A 21,089-nucleotide genomic window follows, 5' to 3' on the forward strand; every position below is an offset into this window, starting at 1 on the left:
CCTGGCCTCTTTGGCTCTTTCTCAAAAAAAGTTTACTGACTCTTGCTTTATTGCAAGTTCAGAATGGATTTGATTTAGGGAATTTTTTTGTTTGTTTGTTTTTTGTTTTTGTTTTTTTTAAATCCAGTGCAATCTACTTCCCTTAGGATCTGTTTCTTCGTCTTATCTCCAGTTACGGTCACAGTTGTATCCTTCAGTTGTTGGCTGCAGTGAATGATCCTTCTGTGGCCTTTCTTGGTATTCTTTGGGTCATGAGTAGGACTCTTTCTGCACCTTGAGGCTCGTCAATAGGTAGACTGTCCTACACTGATGTTTTAGTTGTAGCTTCATACCTACTGTGTAGATTTTTTTTTTTTTTTTTTATCAGACAGAGTCTCGCTCTGTCACCCAGGCTGGAGTGCAGTGGTGCAATCTCGGCTCACTGCAAGCTCCGCCTCCCGTGTTCACGCCATTCTCCTGCCTCAGCCTCCCAAGTAGCTGGGACTACAGGTGCCCGCCACCACGCCTGGCTAATTTTTTGTATTTTTAGTAGAGATGGGGTTTCACTGTGGGCTCAATCTCCTGACTCGTGATCCACCCGCCTCGGCCTCCCAAAATGCTGGGATTACAGGTGTGAGCCACCAGGCCCGGCCGGCATTTCTATTGTAGTAAGAACTACTCTTACCCCTGCTTTATTTCAGTCTATCTTAGTTGATTTATCTGAAGCATATTCATTTGCCAGCTAAAACTTTTTTCTATTCTCCATTGATTCCAGTCTTAAATTTTTACCTTTAATTCTTCAGTTATGGCACACGGCCATGTAGCACATCAACTTTATTTAAAGACTTTCTGTATCTTGTTAGATTTCCCTCAGTAATCAGAAAGAAACTCCCCTTTTTATATTTCATTACCAACTCCCTTTTGTTCTATTCTATCTGAAGAATGCTAGTAATATATGGATGTGGCCTTTTAGTGCTTAGTGAATGGTGAAATTAGTTCATCAACTTCAGCTACCACTTCTGATGACTTTCGTAAGTTCTTTTTGATAATTTCCCCTAAGAAAATAATCTTAAAACTTACCATTATCTTTAGCATGCTATTTAATGTAAACTAAAATTGTATGTACATAAACCAATGCATGTAAGATGGAAAAAAAATTGCCATAGAGAGGAAATTAGACAATATAGAGATTGACCTGAGAAAGCTAACTAGCTTAGTGAAGGGTTTGGAAATTATACTGTATATAAGAAACAAAGGCAGTCAGGATATTATATTAAGCCTATTGAGAAGCTGGGAACTATATATGCCATTTTGAATACCAATAGTCATAGTTGTCAGATTGTATTGTATATTAAAGATAATAATGTGAATTTTTTTACAGCCAGTTACTTTGTAGTTTCACTCAGAAAAACATATGGAGACATTTATACCCTTTGATTTGACAACTGAAAATCAAGAGATGGACAAGGAGGAAACCAACACAAAACCGAGGTAAAAATAAGATAAAATATAATGAGAGTTTTTTCTAAAGTAAGATTTCAGCAGTGTATGGCTGGTGGTAAGCCATTCTGACAGTGAAAGACTTAAAATATCATATCAGAATTTACTGATGATTCTAGAGTTTAGAAAAACCTTAGTTTCAGGCCGGGCACGGTGGCTCAAGCCTGTAATCCCAGCACTTTGGGAGGCCGAGATGGGCGGATCACGAAGTCAGGAGATCGAGACCATCCTGGCTAACACGGTGAAACCCCGTCTCTACTAAAAAAAATACAAAAAAAAAATTAGCCGGGCGAGGTGGCGGGCGCCTGTAGTCCCAGCTACTCCGGAGGCTGAGGCAGGAGAAGGGCGTGAACCCGGGAGGCAGAGCTTGCACTCCAGCCTGGGTGACAGGAGACTCCGTCTCAAAAAAAAAAAAAAAAAAAAAAAAAAAAAAAAAAAAAAAAAAAAAAAAAAAAAAAAAAAAGAAAAACCTTAGTTTCTCAGGGAGTGTTTTCTAACAAGATAGGCAAGTTAACACTGGTTGTTGGCTCCTTCCCCCAGAACAACCTTGGATATGCCAAAACAGTGAGAAGGAGGTTGTTGGATATGAGAAATTAACAAACAACTGAGAAATCCTAGGAAAGCAAAAGGCATCATTTGTAATAGTATCAAAAAATAGGTACATTAGATACATAAATACTTTTTTGTTTTTTGAGACAGAGTCTCGCTTTGTCACCCATACTGGAATGCAGTGGCACTATCTTGGCTCACTGTAACCTCTGCCTCCCAGGTTCAAGCGATTCTCCAACCTCAGCCTCCCTAGTAGCTAGGATTACAGGCACCCACCACCACACCTGGCTAATTTTTTTTGTGGTTTTAGTAGAGAAGGGGTTTCACCATTTTGGCCAGGCTGGTCTTGAACTCCTGACCTCATGATCCACCCACCTCGGCCTCCCAAATAAATACTATTTTTTTTTAAATGATGTAATTATGACCTTTATGAAAAAATTATAAAGTTTAATTGAGAATTCAACAAAATGTATATAGAAAAGCAAAGGGTCAAGAATATGTAAAACACTTATTAAAAAGAAAATCTGATAATCTTGACCTACAACTCTTAAAACTTATTATAAAGCTATCATAATTAAGGAGTGTGCTGTAGAACAAGGATACACAAATAAAGAATAAAGAACCCAAAAACAGACCATTCATTTTAAGTGAACATAGACTTGGCGTTATAGGTTAGTGAAGAGTAAGTGAGCATGTTCAATAATGGTGCTGTGACAATTGTATATCCTTATTGGCTGGGGGCAGGGGAAGAAATGGAGCCTGTCTCTTACAATATACCCAAAAGTCAAGGATTTAAGGACTTATGTATTAATTAAAAGACTTGTAAAAGGTAAAACTTTATGTTAGGAAAACATATAAGCTCATTTTGTCATTACCTCGGACTGAGGAAAGATTTCTTAAGAAGTCATAAACAATACAAACCATAAAGGAAAATGCAGATAAATTATATTAAAATTAGTAACTTCTGTTTATAAAGACATCAAGAAAGTGAAGATAATTCCAAATGAGAGATAGAAAGTGACAAAAGATTGCTGCTCAAAATGTGTAAATAACTACTACACATTGTTTACAAAATGGCAAAAAATTCAGTACCAAAAAAAAAAAAAAAAACGGTGGGGAGGACAACAGGTACAGATAGACATTTTAATGAAGAGGAAAATTTTCAAGATATTTATAAACAAAGTGGGAACGCAAAATGCTCAAAGGAAAAGGATTTAAGAATAATACCTAATAAATGATCTATAAATAAGTTCAAAGACATTGTGCTTTCTTTGTCATAGAAAAGAAATATTACCTTCTTAATGATTTGATTAAATATTTTTCTTTAATATACCAATAGATAAAGTACTTTTTTTCCCTTAACAGTACATATAAGACTTTACAGAACCTAGAATTTTCTCTGCTTTATAAAACTGTGATCTACAATATAAGTCAATTGTAGGCAGTAATTTTGGATTCCGTTCTTATGAAAAAGTTTTTCCAACAGTAGAGAGTTGGCCAATGTCCTGTGAAAAAAAGGGAAGGCAATATATGGGTATGAAATTTCAGAAAATTGTGTTCTGACTTCACTCTGTTTAATTGGGTAACAGTTCTTCATCTTCTAAAATGAGATCAAGATTCATAAGGCCCTAACACCACTTAGACCTATTTAAAATCTAACTAGGCTCTCCACGTAAATGTTGCAGATCTTTTTCAAAGTGCCTATCAAAAATACTTGAGTGAATAGATATTATATTGTATTGTGAAGTCAGAATAAATATTTAATCTTTCAGTTATGGAGAATGTTAATCATAGTATTTATTAAACCTAAGAAGCTGTTTTAATTATAAATGTGAAATTTTAGGTAATATGCTAATAGCTCAGTATTTTGTTGGTGTGATTTTTCCATTTATTTTCTTAGAATTGTTTTCTTTGTCATTTAGACTTTTAAAATGTGAAGAGAAAAAATACGAAGATATAAAACCATTAGAGACTCAACCAACTGAAATAGCAGAAAAGGAAACATTGGAATATAAAACAGTTAGAACATTCTCTGAATCTTTGAAATCAGAGAAAACAGAAGGTATTTATCAAGATTACTATTTAGGCATGTTGGTTTATGTTTTAGTTTATGGAAATTGAAATAAATTTTTCATAGCATTAAATTAAGGAAACAAGTGAAACATATTGAAATATTAGTGTCTACTTTCAAAATATAAAGTTGGGTATTTTACTCACTTCATTAGTCATAGCAGTTAGCAGTGTCTTCAAATACAAAGCTCGCTCTTCAACGGGAACATAATCTAACTAATAATAATAATAATAAAAGTAACAGGAATATTACTAATACCAGTGAAATGTCAGAATATCTGATATGTCTGTAGCACTTCACAGTTTCCATCACTTTTTCATGCATATCATGTCATTTTTTTGAGGTACAGACCTTACAGGTGGGTCACGGTTCTCCTAAGTCCCCAGTGCCTCTGACTGTGTTGTGACCTCCTTTATTGCTCTTACCTACTAGTATCTAATTACTCCCTCACATACCTCCATTTTTTAAGTCTTCTTTCCTTCTTCACTCAAATTCTGCCATTTCCAGGATTTGATTTTATTTTTTACCACAACTTCCTTTCTCATCCAGCACTTTTATGTCCTCACTTTTGTAAGCTTTCAGCCCCATTTATGGTGCTTTTGTGGGGAAAACTGTACCTCCTCTCCTTTGAAGTAAATCCTGCCACCTCATTTTGGAGCTCTGCTTCTGCCATTTCCTCAGGAAATTGGGGTCCATCAGATATATTCTCTTATGTCTTCTTTTTCTCCTGGCTCTTTTTCTGTCAGCACATAAACAAGCTACATGCTTAAACACCTTAAACAAAACAACCCAGAAACATCTTTGGTTCTGTATTGCCTTCTCACAGTTATCAGGCTTCTTGAAAGAGTAGCCTAGACTTCCTTACCTCTAATTCATTCCTCAACCTGGGTTCTCTCTCTTTCCTTCTACTGGTAAGACTCTTTCAAGGTCACCAGATACCTCCTTGTCGCTAATCTTTATAAAATAATTAATTTATAAATAAAATGATTTGTATTTCACTGCATCATTCTGCAATATTTTATTATTTGACCACTTATTTCCATTTTTTCCCCCTTGACTTTTAAGGAAATACTCACCTGGCTTTCTTGATAACTTGTCTATCTCCTCATTTTCAGTCTCTTTTATGAGTTTTTCACTTCTCTGTGTTGCCTTTAAATGTTACTGTTTCTCAGGTGTTTTAGGGTCTGCCAAAATTAGTGTTTCCTCTTCTCTATGGACTAGACCATACTTTGTTTTAGTAATAATATATAGTCATGTTCTGCATATGACATTTTGGTCAATGATGGACTGAATATATGATGATGGTCCCATAAGATAATAATACTGTATTTTCACTGTACCTTTTCTACGTTGAGATGTGTTTAGATACACAAATACATAGTATAGTGTTACAGTTGTCAACAGTGTTCAGTACAGAAATGTGCTTACAGATTTGTAGCCTAGGAGTAATAGTCTATTCCATATAGCCTTGGTGTGTACTAGGCTGTACCACCTAGGTTTGTGTAAGTGCACCCTTTGATATTTGTGTGACAAAATTGCCTAATGATACATTTTTCAGAATGTATCCCTGTCATTAAGTAATACATGACTGTATTTCTTCCTATTTTACCTATTAAATGCATACCACAAACAATATTTAGGTATACCTTTAGTTTTCTTCATCCTCTGCCTGAAGATGGGTATATTTGATTTCTGGAAGGGGCCTGAGCTTCCAGAATTCTGGCCTTCATTGGGCCAGAATGTTTTAATCTGTGGAGTGCCTAGACCTTACAGATAGCTGTGTTTGCAGGCTTGTCAAAGCTTTCCCTCCAACAGAGTGAAAAGTAGAAGGAGTACTCTGAGCCTTTTGCTATTTTTCTTAAGAAAGAGGAAAGAAATATAAGGCTAGATAGGGATACAAGTGTTGGGTAAAGCAAGAATTTGGCCACATTAAGGAATTTTGTCATTATGCTTTGAAGATAAGAGCCATGGAAAGGTTTTAAGCAAGGAGTTAATATGAGGATTTCTGTTTTGCGAAGATCACTCTGGCTGTATATTGAAGAACAGATTGAAAGAGAACAAGAATCGATACAGGGGGACCATTTAGGAGGCTGTAGATATTCTGAAGGTACAATTATCACTTATGGTGATGGGTTGGTGAGAGAGAAGGTGGTGTTGAAGATGATACCTACACCTTGGGCTTGCTTAAAATAACCAATAGTGGCCCCATTCACTAAGACTGGAAGTCCTTAAAAAAAGGTCAGGAGTTTAGAGGAAGGATCATGAGTTCAATTTTGGACATGTTGAATTTGGAGTACTTTTGACACATGCCAGTGATGTCTAGGAGGCAGTTGAATATATGTGTCAGGAACTCAGAGAAGTTAGGGGTGAGGTGATGTATTTGGGAGTAATCATGTGTGTGGATGTTTAAGCCATAGCTATTGATGAGATTGACCAGGGAGAATGTATAAAGTGAGACTAAAACAGGGCCAAGGAAATGTAGCAGTTACGAGCCAGGAAAAGGCCAGTGGCAAAGAACATGGGATTGGTCAGAGTTAAGCTGAATAGGATGACAAGAAAGAGAGAGTGGGAATTGTCACAGGACTCAAACGAAACAATTGTATCCAAAAGGAGAAGAAGTGGTCTAAAGTATCAAATAACACTGGTAAGTAAAATGAGGACTAGAAAATGTCCATTGAATTTACTGACCTCAAGAATATGGGACTCGAGTGCTGTTTTTGTGACGTTCCAAAGCCAGACCAGATTGGATTAAGAAATGGATAGTAAATGAGGAAATAGAGTTAGTGACTATATGCAACTCTTCAGAGAAGTTTAGCTGTGAAGAAAGGCAGAATATAGATTGATAACCAGAGGGAGCTATGATTTTATTTGAGATAGGAGCTGCTTGGATATGCAAAAGAAAAAAGGAGTAGTTAATAGTGTAGGCATGAAGAGACAGGATCTAAACAAAATGTGGAAAGGACTGGTCTTGGATGAGAGGAAAACCAGATACCTTTTTACTAAGTCAGGAGGACAGGAGGGAAAGATGGGTGCACAAGTGGGTTGCTTCGTTTGCTTGAAAATGGCAAGTTGAAAGAATTCCCACTGATGCTTTTTTGTTCCCTGGGAAGTAGGCATTGAGATCCTTTGGAAGAGAAAGACTGAAAGGTAAAGGTTTAGAGATTTGAGGAGCATGGAGAAAATCTGAAATAGTCATTGAAAAGGAAGAAGAGCAAGTTAGACGATAGGATTTTTGGTTTGCATTCAGGGTCCATTTGTGGTTAATTAAAATGAATTTTGGGGGTTACCAATCCACATAGGGCCTCTTTCTAATAGCACTGGAATGTGCAAATGTATGCAAAAGAACACATAGAATTGGTTTTATCCAGGGGCAGTGTTTTGCCATACAGGTGAGGCCAACAGAAAGAGGGAGTTTAGGATATTGGCAAGAGTGCTACAGAAAGACATAATCTAAGCTGGATAAAGAGAAAGATGAAATAAAATAGAGGGATGATGGATTGTAAGAAAGCAATGGGGCAACGGACTGGAGTTCCTGATGAGCTTAAAGAATGGTCATGTTGGGAGAATTAAACAAGCTGAGAGGATGGAGGGCAAGTGATGACAAGCACTATTATGTAATTGCGAAAGTGGTTGGTTGATGTAGAGTTAGTGATGGGAGGATATCCAGAAAAGAAGGGAGGAGAGCACAGCTTTAGACAGGTCTTAATTCATGAACACTGAAGTCATCCATGTGATGGCAGATTTAGTATGGAGAAAGTTGGCTCTCCCTTTAGCTAGAGTTCCAGATTGAGTGACCAGGCAATTGGTACTTATCAATGAAGAGTGGAAGAATATAGTGTAATCAAAAAGCATGAGCTTCAAAGGAATAGATTTTTATGTTATTTATTACAGGAAGAGGGCACGTTGTAATGATTTGGAAGTGGTGAATGGAGAGTGAGGAGTGTTAAAACAAGCTCACTTTCCAATCTTGAGGTAAATGGAGTGTGGGAATATACAGCCACTAACCAGAGAGTCGCATGTCAGTAGTGCCATAGGGAATAACTAGATTTCAACTAAGGTAGAGAGGAATAGAGTTTAAAGATAGAAGAAAGTTTTCACAACTACGTCACCAATCTTTCCACTAATGCCACATTTTTTTTTCATTGCGATTTCCTGAACAATCCTCTTGTTTTCTTATCTTTCTCTCATCCCCAGCTACCCTCCTCCTCACTCCCCCACAATTGAAAGCCTTACCATCATTCAACATTTGATCTTTGGAACAGGAGAGGTCTGTGGTTTCCTCTGATTATACAAGTGGGAAATTATCTCTCTCTCTCCTGAATTAGGACTGTTGGTTGAAATAAAACTTATTGTTTATTTCATTTGTACCCCTTTGTTTTGTTTGTAATTATCCTGTCTTTTGCCTTACTAAATTGTAGCACGGTGCCTTGTACTATGGAAGTATTTGTTAAATGAATGAGAACAAGAAAATGTATTTCTGTCTTCAAAGCTCTGTTTTTACTATTTTCCCCATTCTTCTATGTGTTAAGTCTACCAATTAGGTAAGCCATAGACAAAATAAGAAATAGACCTTTTGTTACTTTTCTGTATTTATATCTAAATATTTTCTCTGCTCAGTTATCAAATTACAGTTAATAAAAAGGGTCATTTCTGTATTTATTTCATGTGAGGATTCACACTTTAAAGATTTAGTATAATATTCAAAAACCACAATTACTTTTGTATCAACCTAATAATAAAGTTAACTAACATTTACCTTAGTAAGCACTTACTGTGTGCTTTAAATGTATTAACTAATTTAATTCTTATAACAACCTATGAGGTTCTTACTATGACAATTCTCATTTCAAAGGTGAGGAAAGCAAGGCAGATAGGTAACTTACAAAGTAAATCACATGACTATGAGTGTTAAAGCTTGTATATGAGCTTGGAACCCAGGCAGCCTGTGCTCTTAACTACTATGTGATACAGCCTTATATAATCATTAACTGTATTGCTGGGTATGAGGAATTACTATGGTATTATTTATATCTCACACTAGTTATTCAGTTAATAATGGTTTTATTTTCAGATTACCTTAAAGAAAATGTAACTCAACAACATATGGTTTCTCCAGAACCAGCTTCCCTTAGGGAGAAAGGGAAGTCATGGAGAAAAAAGGATCAAACTCATGCTTGTCCAAAAGTTAGGAAAGCCAGTCCTATGTCATATGATAGAACAGGTATGTGGTATCATTGAACCAGATTGCTTAGAAATCACTATACTTTTTCAAATTATTCTGTGGTTTGTTTGCTTGTATTGGACACTGACTTTAGAAAAAACAGTATTACCGAATTTTATGTTTGGTTGCTTAAAGGATTATTAAAATGCTTTTTAAGTTCTTTTTGAAAATCTAAAATATTACATTGAATAATTGACAGAGACTGTTTAACAACTGTTCTTAATTAAGAACAATCTCCGAAGGCTATGATTTTAGAACTACAATATAAACTGTATAGTTTTTTACATACAACTGTAGTAAAACTTGATGATTTCATTTTATTTAACAATTTTATACCTTTGTCTGATAAAGAGTTTAAATATCCAAATAGATAGTTTATTTAAATAGATTTTCTTCCATTAACATCTTCTAGTTTGTGTTTTCTCTATGCCTGAAATTCTTCTTAGTATTGATATTTTTAATTTTATAAGAGAAAGAAAACTTTTCTAATTTTCATTGAAACACCATGATACAGAGGTGGATTTATCATAAAGCTATTGAAGCCTAAGCTTCAGGGCCCCTGACTCACACAGGCTTCACCCTTTCTTTAAATGAATATCCTCAAAATTATAAGTACCTCATATAGCACAAAACTTGCACAGACGTGGTGATGTTCATGCCCTCATATAATTCTCTCCCCTTGAATGTGGAAAGGACCTATGACTGCTTCTAACTAATAGGTGATGTGCTGTCACTGCTGTGATTATATTATATTATCCAAGACTCCACCTTGCTGGTGGACTTGTTCTAAAGTCTCTCCTCTTTGCTGGCTTTGAAGAAGCAAGCTGCTGTGACTCAAATCACAAGGAAATGAGTTCTTACAACCTCAGGGAGCTTGGAAGCAGATCTTTTCCCAATAGAGCCTCCAAATGAGAATCCATTCCCAACCAACACCTTGATTACAGCCTTTGAGACTAAGCAGAGGATCCAGTTAAGCTGTATCTAGACTCCTGACCCACAGAAACTGTGAGATAGTAAATACATGTTGTTTGAAGCCACTAAATTTGCTGTAATTTGTTATACATTGTTTTAGTCCATTCTCACACTGCTGTGCAGAAATACCTGAGACAGGATATTTTATAAAGGGAAGGGGTTTAATTCAGTCACAGTTCTGCATTCCTGGGGAGGCCTCAGAAAACTTACAATCATAGTGGAAGGCAAAGGAGAAGCAGGCACCTTTCTCACAGTGTGGCAGGATGGAGTGAGTGCAAACAGGGGAAATGCCAGATGCTTATAAAACAATCAGATCTCATGAAACTCACTCATTATCATGAGAATAACATGCGGGAAACCAACCCCATGATCCACTTACTCCACCTGGTCCCACGCTTGACCCAAACATGGGGATTATGGGGATTACAATTCAAGGTGAGAGATTTGGGTGAGGACACAGAGCCACACCATATCATGCATTCAGGAAACTGATACAGTGGCTTTATTGCAACAAATGTTGCTGTACATTAAGAATTCTTAGTATTTAGTTGCATTGTCCTTTAGTGTTTTGGAATCGGTATCTAGTGTAAGAAAGGCCAGTAATTTAGGTTTAATGGTTGCCAGATAAATAAAATTCTAATTCTTTATTGATTGCATTTCTTTAATTTGCTTTCCTCATTTAGCTTCTATAAATTCATGAATACGTAAACTGGTAAAGACCTAAGTAGCATTTTGTTTAGATTTTAAAACAATTATGAAAAGTTTCAAATATACAATATAGAGAAAATAATTTAGTATTCATATACTCATTACCGGGATTTAACAACATTTAGTCATTTTTTTAAAAAAGGGAGTTGTAGACAGAATTGTAAGATGCCCTCCAGTATTCCTACCCTCTGGTGTACCTGCTTTGTATAATTGCCTACCCCTAAGTGGAAACAGAACCTGTGAATATGATAGACTGTCATTCCCATGCTTTTATGTTATTTTATATGGCAAAGGGATTTTCAGATGTATTTAAGACTCTTAATCAGTTGACTTTAAATTTATCAAAGGAGACTATTAGAGGCAAGCCTGACCTAATCAGATAAACCCTTAAGAGACCAGAAGTAGTAGCAGAGCCCCTGCCATTGCCTTTGAAGGAGCAAACTGCTGTGTTGTAGAGAGGGCCACATGGCGAGAACCCTAAAGTTCGCTGAGAACTGTACCCAGCCAACTACCAAGAAAATGGGGACCTCAGTAATACAGCCATAAGGAAACGAATTCCACCTCAAACCTGAGGAGCTTAGAGGCAAGTCTTTCGCTAGCCCAGCCTCCAGATAAGGGCATGGTCAGCTGACACTTTGGTTTCAGCCCTGTGAGACCCTGAGCAGAGGACCCAGCCAAAATTTGCCAGACTCCTGACTTTGTTTCTTTTTAGTAAGCATTCTTGATTCCGTCCTGAACTAACCTAACTCTTTTTTAGAAAGATGTTTTCTTTCCAGCTTTTTGAAAGTTATGCCTTCCTTATATTTTACTATTTATTCTGAAAAAGGGTTATTTGCTGAAATTGTCTCCATTTTTGAACAGTCTTTGTCAGATCTATTGAATCTGCCAAATCACACTCAAAAATGGAAATGCTAATTTATGATACTTTCACGATATTACACAAGGGGAATACCCTTGCCAATAGTTGATATCTTCCAATTTTAAATTTTTTGCCAGTCTGAGTGAGATATGTGTTTTCATTTTTATTTTATTTGCAATTCCCTGATTACTAATGAGTTTGAATACTTTTCCATATGTTTATGGGCTGTTTATCTTTTCCTGTAAATTTTTTGTTCATCTTTTAATCAAAATGTTTATTTTTTGATTGTTAAGAATTCTTGAGATATTTGGTATAGTAATCTCTAGCCTGTTATATAGGTTATAAACATCTTTTTAAAATGTGTTAATTATATTTTAACTTTGTGTATGGTGGTTTTTCTTGTATATAAGTTGCTAAGATTGAGCAAGTCAAATTTATCATTGTTTTCCTTTTAACATGCTTAGATTCTTTTTCAAGAAGCCTTCACTACCCGAGTTTTATAAACATATTCTGCCATATTTTCTTCTAGTATTTCTATAATTTGTTTTTCCACATTTACAGCTCTAATCCATCTATAATTTATGCTTGCATGTAACTGCATATTTATTTCAAATGGCTAACCACTTTTGCATTATGATTTATTGAATAGTTAATCGTTCTTCTGTTGATTTGAATTATCTTTTTCACTTATTAGATTGGCTTGTATACATAGTTATATTTTGAAACTCTAATTTGTTCTACTTCTTTGCTTTTCTATGTCAATACCACACTATTTTGATTTCTAGAAGGTATAGATTTTTATATCTGGGTCTATAATGTTACTTATCCTCTTGTCAGACATACACAGTTGTACCATATCCTTAATACTAATTTTCAATACCTCACCTAGGGCATAAAATGTAAAGAGGGACTCACTCTTAGAGTCATGCAAGTGCCTCATCCTAGTTATAATACTGTCTTATACAAGAGCTCAAGTCTCATTTAATCCTTAGAAAAGAAGTTGTTTTAGTCCAATGCTGTTTGTAATTTCTAGAGGGCCAGAAATATAACTTCTTTTTTTTTTTTTTTTTTTTTTGAGATGGAGTCTCGCTCTGTCGCCTAGGCTGGAGTGCAGTGGCCAGATCTCAGCTCACTGCAAGCTCTGCCTCCTGGGTTTATGCCATTCTCCTGCCTCAGCCTCCCGAGTAGCTGGGACTACAGGCACCTGCCACCTCGCCTGGCTAGTTTTTTGTATATTTTAGTAGAGACGTGGTTTCACTGTGTTAGCCAGGATGGTCTCGAACTCCTGACCTCGATATCCGCCCGTCTCGGCCTCCCAAAGTGCTGGGATTACAGGCTTGAGCCACTGCGCCCGGCCGAAATATAACTTCTTAGCATGGCTTTCTGTATGCTTCTCTTTCCAAGATTTGTTCTATCAAGAAAATAAGTTTAAGGGCCAACAGGACAACCTGTATAGCATGGTGAATAAAAGCCAAGAAAAGAGACTCTTTCAAGAAGGAGAGGATTGTCAGTTGTCGGCTAAGAGATTAAGCGAGAGATGATCTGAAAGGTGTCTGTGGGATGAGTATCCTTAGGAAAAATATTTCCATCCCACGCTGTCATCCCTGCTTTTCTGATCCAACCTCCCCTCCCCCAGCTTAGGCATTTATTAAGAAAAGCCTTATAACCAGTTCCTGTTCCTAGTTTCTTCTCTTATTACTACCTGTGTAATTATGAATTAGGTCTTTCGTGACGTCTTTCTTAAATTGATAAATATTATTCCCTCTTTCCAACTTCTGTTAAAACTGAATTTTAAGCTATATTTTCTCCTCTAATAATATAATCATTATGCATACTTTAAGTTAGCATTTAAATTTTTTCTCTATATAGAAATATTTGGAATATTTTGCATTATCCTTAAGTGATGCCCACATTTGCACTTATATTGGATTTTTAAATTGTTCTATACCAGAACCAAAAGATGATGATGTGATAAGAAATATTATTAGGCTACGAGAAAAGCTTGGTTGGCAAACTGTATTACCGCAGCACAGTTTGAAATATGGAAGTTCCAAAATTGCAGTTCAGAAGATTACTTTAAAGGTATTGTTCTATTTTATTTAATTTTGATCTTTAAAAATCAATGTTGAAATTATATTTTTATTTCATTTCAGATATTATGTCAAAATCAAACATTACATTAATATCAAGTTATGATTATTTCATGGTAAATGCAAAAGTATTTGACATCATTTCGTTTTACTTATTTAAGAAATGGAGAATAGATCAAGCATATAAACTTTAAGTCTATAACACATCAAAATGTTTGTGTTTGTCCCCTCTCATCACTTTCTCTGAGTGAGTCCCCAGGAAAGGTGTATCTTCTGCCTAAAACTTGAATCTACTGTTTGGTTTCTAGATATCACTTTTTCTGTGATTTAAGAAGAAATTGTTAGGTAATGTAACATTCTATTCTTCTCACACTCTTAACTCCCTGGTACCTGATTTTCTATCTCATCTGGTCTGTGTTTCCTTATGCTATTCATTTTTTTCTTACCCATTAGCCTCTGTCTTCAGAGAAATTTTAGCTTGTCCAAGGTCACATGACCAGAGGGTAGAAGCTGTGGTAAGAACTAAGGTTTGTATCCTGAGAACTCATTTATTACAGGTGCTCTAAGATTGAACGGGATCATCTCTCCCTACTGTTAGAAAGGGAACTCTCAAAATGTGGTCCCCAGGCAAGCAACACTAGAATCACCTTAGAACTTATTAGACATACATATTCTTATCTACACCCTAGACCCACTGAATCAGAAACCTTTGGAGGCAGAGCCTTGCAATCTGTATTTTATTCAGTTCTCCACGATTCTAATGCACAATTAAGAACCACTGCTCCCAACCAAGGATCAGCAGATTTTTTTCTGAAGAGGACCAGGTAATAAATACTTTAGATTTTGCAACTACTCAACTCTGTCACTGTAGTACCAAAGCATTGATAGATAATACATACATAAATGGATGTGACTGTGTTCCAATAAAACTTTATTTACAAAAACAGGCCCTTTGCCCTGCTCTACACTGTTACCATGAAGATAAATCATCTTTTGATCATTTTTCAGAGGCAACAATGTGAAGGAAAGTACATGTATAATTGAATCAGATTTACCTAGTTTTGAACCTATACACTCACCATGTTGTCAAGTTCCTAACCTCTTGAGCTTTAGTTTTTTGACCTTGAAATGGAGATAATAATAGTTACCATGGAGGACTGTGAAAATTAAATATATGCCGTGGTGCCTGGCAGGTAGTGGGCACAGTAGTTTAAAAACAAAACAAAACCATAGCTGTACATGGGTTCCTTGGACTCTCAAATAAAGTGAATTTCATTTGTGTGTGAAGAAAGGATTGAGAATATGATTAAACACTTGTTTTTAGTTGAAAAAATAATTTAATTGGAACATATTTTTATGCTTTTATGATTTGATTTTTTAATTATATATATGATCCATTTGGAAGATTTGTATCTATCTTGTTTCTTAGTAATGTTTTGAAACCTAATTTAGAACATAAATGATTCAAATAGCCAAATAACAATTAAAAAGGTCATACATTATGCAAGTCATCATTTAGAGCTCATTTATTTCCTGTTATTTGCAGTTTTTAAACTTGTTTTTGAGGGTTTAATATAGATTATATTAGAAGCTGAAGTAAGAAGGTGAAACAGCTAAAATAATTGAGAAGAAACAAGTAATCTTCAAGGAAGACAGAATTTTAAAAAGTATAAAACTGGATCCAGAATTTAAAACCACAATGATTGGAAACCGTTTAGTTACACAATTAAATAGCTTCTGAGGACATCACTAAATACTAAATGCTTTTTTATGGTAAAATTTAATTATCCAGAAAAGGCTAAAGTTTTCTTATGATTTTAGAATTTTTTATCAATAAAAGTTAAAAGTTTCAGGAAACTTTTATTTTAAAGCTAAAATAAATACATTTTACTTAAAATTTTCCTTAATGTGGAATGGCTGATTTTTTAATGCCAAGTATGGGAGAGGCATTATAATTTATTGCAATAGCTTAGAATATGGGTTTAGAGTCAGACTTGGCTGGATTCACATCCCTAGTTCACCATTTCCTGAATTTGTGACTTTTCTCAAATTATCTAACTTATCAAAATATTCATATTTTTAAATTTGAAAAACAGGGTCTTTCTCTGTCACCTAGGCTGAAGCCACAATGGTGTGAGTAAAGCTCCCTGCAGCTTCAAACTCTTGGGCTCAAGTGATCTCACCTCAGCCTCCTGAGTAGCTGAGATTACAGACATGAGCCACCTCACTCAGTTCCCTCAAAGTATTAATTTCTGCAATTGTTTAGTGAGATTAAAAATATCAAGCCTTAGTTTCTTTAAATTTGAGAGGTGAAAGTTAATAGATTAAACTCTTATGGTTGTAAAGATAATGTATATGAAAGAGTTATTACTCATTATTTATTACTTAACAAATAATAGCTATTTTTATCTTATACCAAACCACTATCATTATCAAAATAAATGACAAATTTAATGTGCCCAAAAGATTTCTGGTGTTGGCAGACAAATACTGGAAGATGGCATATATGTAAAAGGTATGTCGTTGAGTTCTTTGGATTAGTAAGCATGTATTATTAAGCATATAGATATTTTTTTCTGAATTAAGAATCCTTTTTTAAAGATGAAAATTAAATATGTTAAATCTTTCATAAGATTGATCTTGTTGAACATTGTTTAGACACAATTTGATGTTAGCTTTCTCCAAATATAGTATTCTTATTTTTAATCTGTGTTTAAATTGTTTCAATTTAGTGGATAATCAGTTCAGCCATTGTATTAATTTTGTTAATTTAGTCAAATTAATTAAATTTGTTTATTTTTCTTTTTTAAATCTCAGAAGCCTTTGGAAGATGATGGAGAATTTGTATATTGCCTTCCTCGGATAAGTCCTAAAGCCCTTTACAATCCGTATGATCTTCAGGTAGTATCGGCTCATACCGCTAAACATTGCAAAGAATTTTGGGTTATTACTGCTTCATTTATCTCAAAGGTAATGTTTAATGGGTGTTTTAAGCTTTCAGAATTACCATACAAAAATATTATCCAATGTAGAATTTAATTGCACACATTTATCTTTCTGTTTCAGAGATACTTGGTCATTTGTGGAGCAGTTTGTATATAAGAATCTCCTTGGGAGAATGTTATTTAATAGTGAAGGTTTTCCTTTTGTGTAGAGATTTAGGTTTGGAGATTCAACTTTAGTAAATTTTTTCATCTATCAAATACTTTGTTAATACTTGGAATACATTTTTAAAGGAAGAACTACAAAACAAGCATTTGCTAACATAATGGAAACTATAATAATAAAGAAAATAATATTCTTTATTGGCACATTTGTCAGAAACTTTATTGCCAGATGTAGAAATCCCCCTTTTACACTCTTATATAGCATTTTGATATTTATCACAAGTTGAAAATATACAATTACTTGTTTTAATGATTTGTTTAATATCTGTCTGCCTTTTTCTGCCCTCCCAGCCTCCCAACTAAAATGAACTTTATGCATGGGCAAGACCACATCTTTGTATGAGGTAGATCTGTATGTACAGATACAGAAATACCTCTAATAGTATCAAGTGAGAATGGAGGAAAAACTTCTATATATATATATGAATATACACATAGATACATATGTGCTGATAAAAATATGCATACTTTTATTTCTGGAATAAAATTTTTTTTTAAATGGTGACATTCAGATAGGGGAGGGGCACTCATGGGAAGAGAGAGAACTCCTTGATGAAGGGCATGTAGTTTTTGAATGTCAATATAGGGTATGTGGGTAGTGAGATTATAAGCCACTTTGGACTACCGCATCTCTGTAGCTAAAATTAAGTTCATAAATACTACTTTTACAGAAAATGTAAAAATTATGAGACTCAAATTTGAACAGCTATTTGTGAAAACTATCTCAGGGTGAGGAGGAAGTTTCTCTCTGTTGGAGCACAAGAAATAGCGTTAGAAAACAGCAAGTGTAGAAGCACTGCGTTGAGGGAAATCAAATTTGGGTATAGATAAAATAGCTGAGGAGTCATACATGGAAAAAACTTAGTTATAAAGGCAAGAAGTTATCAGCCAAATACAGGCTTTCTTAATTTCTTGAAAATGGTACATATTTTTAAAATAAATAAAATAATGCTTTTGTGTTTTATTTTGTAGGTTACTAATATCGTTGGTAGTATAAAGGAAGTAGAACTCATACCTACTTTGGAATGGCTATCAGAAAGAAGACATTACTATTTATTACGTCAATTCAAGATATTTTCTGATTTCCGGTGAGGTGAAAAAAAATGAAACCAGTTCTTTGTAGTTTGATCCTGTTGAAGGAGCAATTGCCTGAGTGACATGTGGGTTCTACTACAGTAATACCAGTAGAAAATAGTACTAATTCCTTTATCTAAAAAATTTTTATGGAGCACCCCATTTCCTCTGTAACTTATGAAGAAATGCCAATAATTTTGGCATTTAAGAAGCATTTTTCCTTTCAGAATTAATAAAGCATTTGTTACCTGTAACTTACGAGGAAATGCCGTAAGTTACAGAGGGATGGGATGTTCCATAAAAATTTTTTAGGTGAAGGAAGTTTACTCTTTTCAGTATTAAAACTCTTAATTTTAGTCTTTTTGGATAAATATTATAAAAACATTTTATAGTCAAGCAAACTTAAATACACCCTACAGTTGACTCTACCACAATGCAAGGGTTAGGGGCCCTGAACCCCTACACAGTTCAAAATTTGAGTATAACTTCTGACTCTACCCAAACTTTTCTATTAATACTAATAGTCTACTGTTGACAAGAAGCTTTATCAGTAACATAAATAATCATTAACATATTTTGTCTGGTAGATGTATACTGTAATCTTCTCTAATGTCTGCTTTTTCTTGTGATATGTTCTTGTCTGCTGGGGACTAGGAAAACAGATAAATAATATTTTAAATTGTATATTTAATATGTAAATAGCTTGAATAACTAAGGACCTGAGAAACTTTTTTTTTATTTTGTAAGAGAAGAAGGATTTTGTGACAGAGAAATTAATTATTAAATAAATGTTATTGTGTACCTATTCTGTTTCACATGTGTAAGAACTGGAGACAGAACTGTGAAAAAATATACAAGGTTTCTGTTCCTATAGAACTTATATTCTAATGGAAGGAGATAGATAATAATAGGTAAATAAATAATTTCAGATCGTGACGAGGCCTAGAAATATAATAAAACAGAGAATTAGAGACGTGTGTGTGTGCATTGGTTCTTTAGATAGGATGGTCAGAGATGTGGCATTGAAGCAGAGACCTAAATGATGAAAACTAGGCAGCTGTGTGGGAGCTCCAGAAGATGCAAGTTTCAAAGTTGTGAAGCAGAAACTAGTTTAGTATGGATTTGACAGTAGAAGTGGTGTTCCTGGAATGAAGTTAGTAGGAAATGAAGCTGGTTCTGTTATTTTCTGGGACCTGTCACATGTAGTGTAGGTGACTGAGTAACAGTTCTAAGTTTCTCGTCAAAGATAGGTGATAATTGCATCCCAGTAATTTAGGAGCTAGAATTGGGGCTAGATAGGTTTTTGATTCTGGGTTATGAATTTAAGATATTATCCAAAGTGATATTTTCTGTATCTTTTTATTTGAAACTCTGTCAGTGTCAGACTTTCCACTGTTATCCTTGCCTTCTGATACATCCTCAGGGTCTGCTCTGCTCTAAATAGTTATTATTTATTAAACTTTTTAAGTTCAACTGCAACTGGGACAAGACATTTTACATGACATTTGGTATCAAAGTCTATAGTCAAAATGATTCATTTTCATTATTCATGTTAAGAAAAAAATAAATTTTATATTTACTTAGTTTGTACTTAATTTTATATATACTTAATATACTTACTTAATTTTAAATTTTATTTTTAATATTTTCATAGTTTTTCTTAGATCACAATATTGTAAAAGGTAATATTTCAAATAGAAAAATGAGATAAAGATGAAATGTTAACAACTTAAGCTGGTGATGCCAGTACAGGGGTGGTTAGACCACCAGCATCATTGTTTTACCTCATGAAACTTTTCTGGTATATTAGTTTTTGTGACCTGGTGCAGATACGCCTTATACCGTTGGATTCCCCTCTGATTCTTAAGGATTTTCAGGGATCTTCTAGGGTTCTGAGATACCATGACTCTATGGATTTGGATTAAAGTGAAATAGTAACTTATGTGGAGTGCTTCTTTGGAACTGGATTTAAGGTCAAGGTACTAGATTTTGATTGAGGCAGTCCTGATTTTCAAGGCCTCTAGTGAGCCTGTTTGAAGGATATCATGGGATTCTCTTTGAACTGCTTGGATGGCTCCAGGCCCCTTTCAGCCTTCTTTGATTCAAAATTAGCCAACGTCATCACTAAGATTGGCTGTTTGGTTGGCTTCTCAGACACACCCCTATCCCCACGATTTTCTGCTACACACTAGCTCTCACCAGCTACATATGTAATCTCATATTGGCAAACAAGTATCACATCTCAGTGTTTATTTAAAGGTGGTTGTTTTCCTCTAGATGCAAAGGCTACCAAGGAAGCGATTGTGATACTGCATTAGACACGTGCATAATATAGGTGGCAATATTCATTTAGAGTTGAGAGAGATTTGCAGAAACAGTTGGCATGTCTTTTTCAGAATGCATGATAATTATTGATGATGAATCATAACCAGGGAAACTTTCCAATTCCTTCTCATGTAGGTTCTTTGAGTTTTAAAAATTACAAGTGCATTTTTTACATAAATATTAAATAATATCAAAATGACATACATTACCTTAATTTTTTACTTACCACTATACAGACTTTTTATCAGTGTACCTTTTCATTATCACTGAAAATTGAATCTTGACTTTTCTTGAAATATGAAGTCTCTTTTCAAAGTAAGCCAATAAACATATAAAGGAAAACAATATTTTAAAAATCATTTTTAATATTTATTGGAATGTTGCAGCTAAGTGAATCCTGCATCTGTGAGAATTATAAGGACTTTCATTTACATTTACCTTTTGCTCTATATTCTGCTGATAGTTTGGGAGAAAATTTATATGGTTTAGCATTTACTTTAGGTGACTCAGGATGAATGAAACATGTTCTAGAGAATATTCTGATATTACTAAGCTTTTACTAAATTTATTCCAT

At 34.7% G+C, this 21,089-nt stretch overlaps 1 protein-coding gene across 1 annotated transcript in view; it reads left to right on the forward strand.

Moving 5' to 3' along the window:
- Positions 1-1,360: 1,360 nt before the first annotated feature.
- DNAH14 (dynein axonemal heavy chain 14) overlaps positions 1,361-21,089 on the forward strand; it is a 628,991-nt gene continuing 609,262 nt past the window's right edge. Inside the window, exons 1-6 of the mRNA XM_031935270.1 lie at positions 1,361-1,470; positions 3,951-4,090; positions 9,171-9,320; positions 13,811-13,941; positions 16,767-16,919; positions 18,089-18,204. Coding sequence (XP_031791130.1) covers positions 1,394-1,470; positions 3,951-4,090; positions 9,171-9,320; positions 13,811-13,941; positions 16,767-16,919; positions 18,089-18,204 — 767 coding nt within the window. The 5' untranslated portion in view covers positions 1,361-1,393. The remainder of the gene's footprint in view (positions 1,471-3,950; positions 4,091-9,170; positions 9,321-13,810; positions 13,942-16,766; positions 16,920-18,088; positions 18,205-21,089) is intronic.

This window comes from Piliocolobus tephrosceles, chromosome 1, assembly GCF_002776525.5.
Source record: "Piliocolobus tephrosceles isolate RC106 chromosome 1, ASM277652v3, whole genome shotgun sequence".
Classification (NCBI taxonomy): Eukaryota; Metazoa; Chordata; class Mammalia; order Primates; family Cercopithecidae; genus Piliocolobus; species Piliocolobus tephrosceles.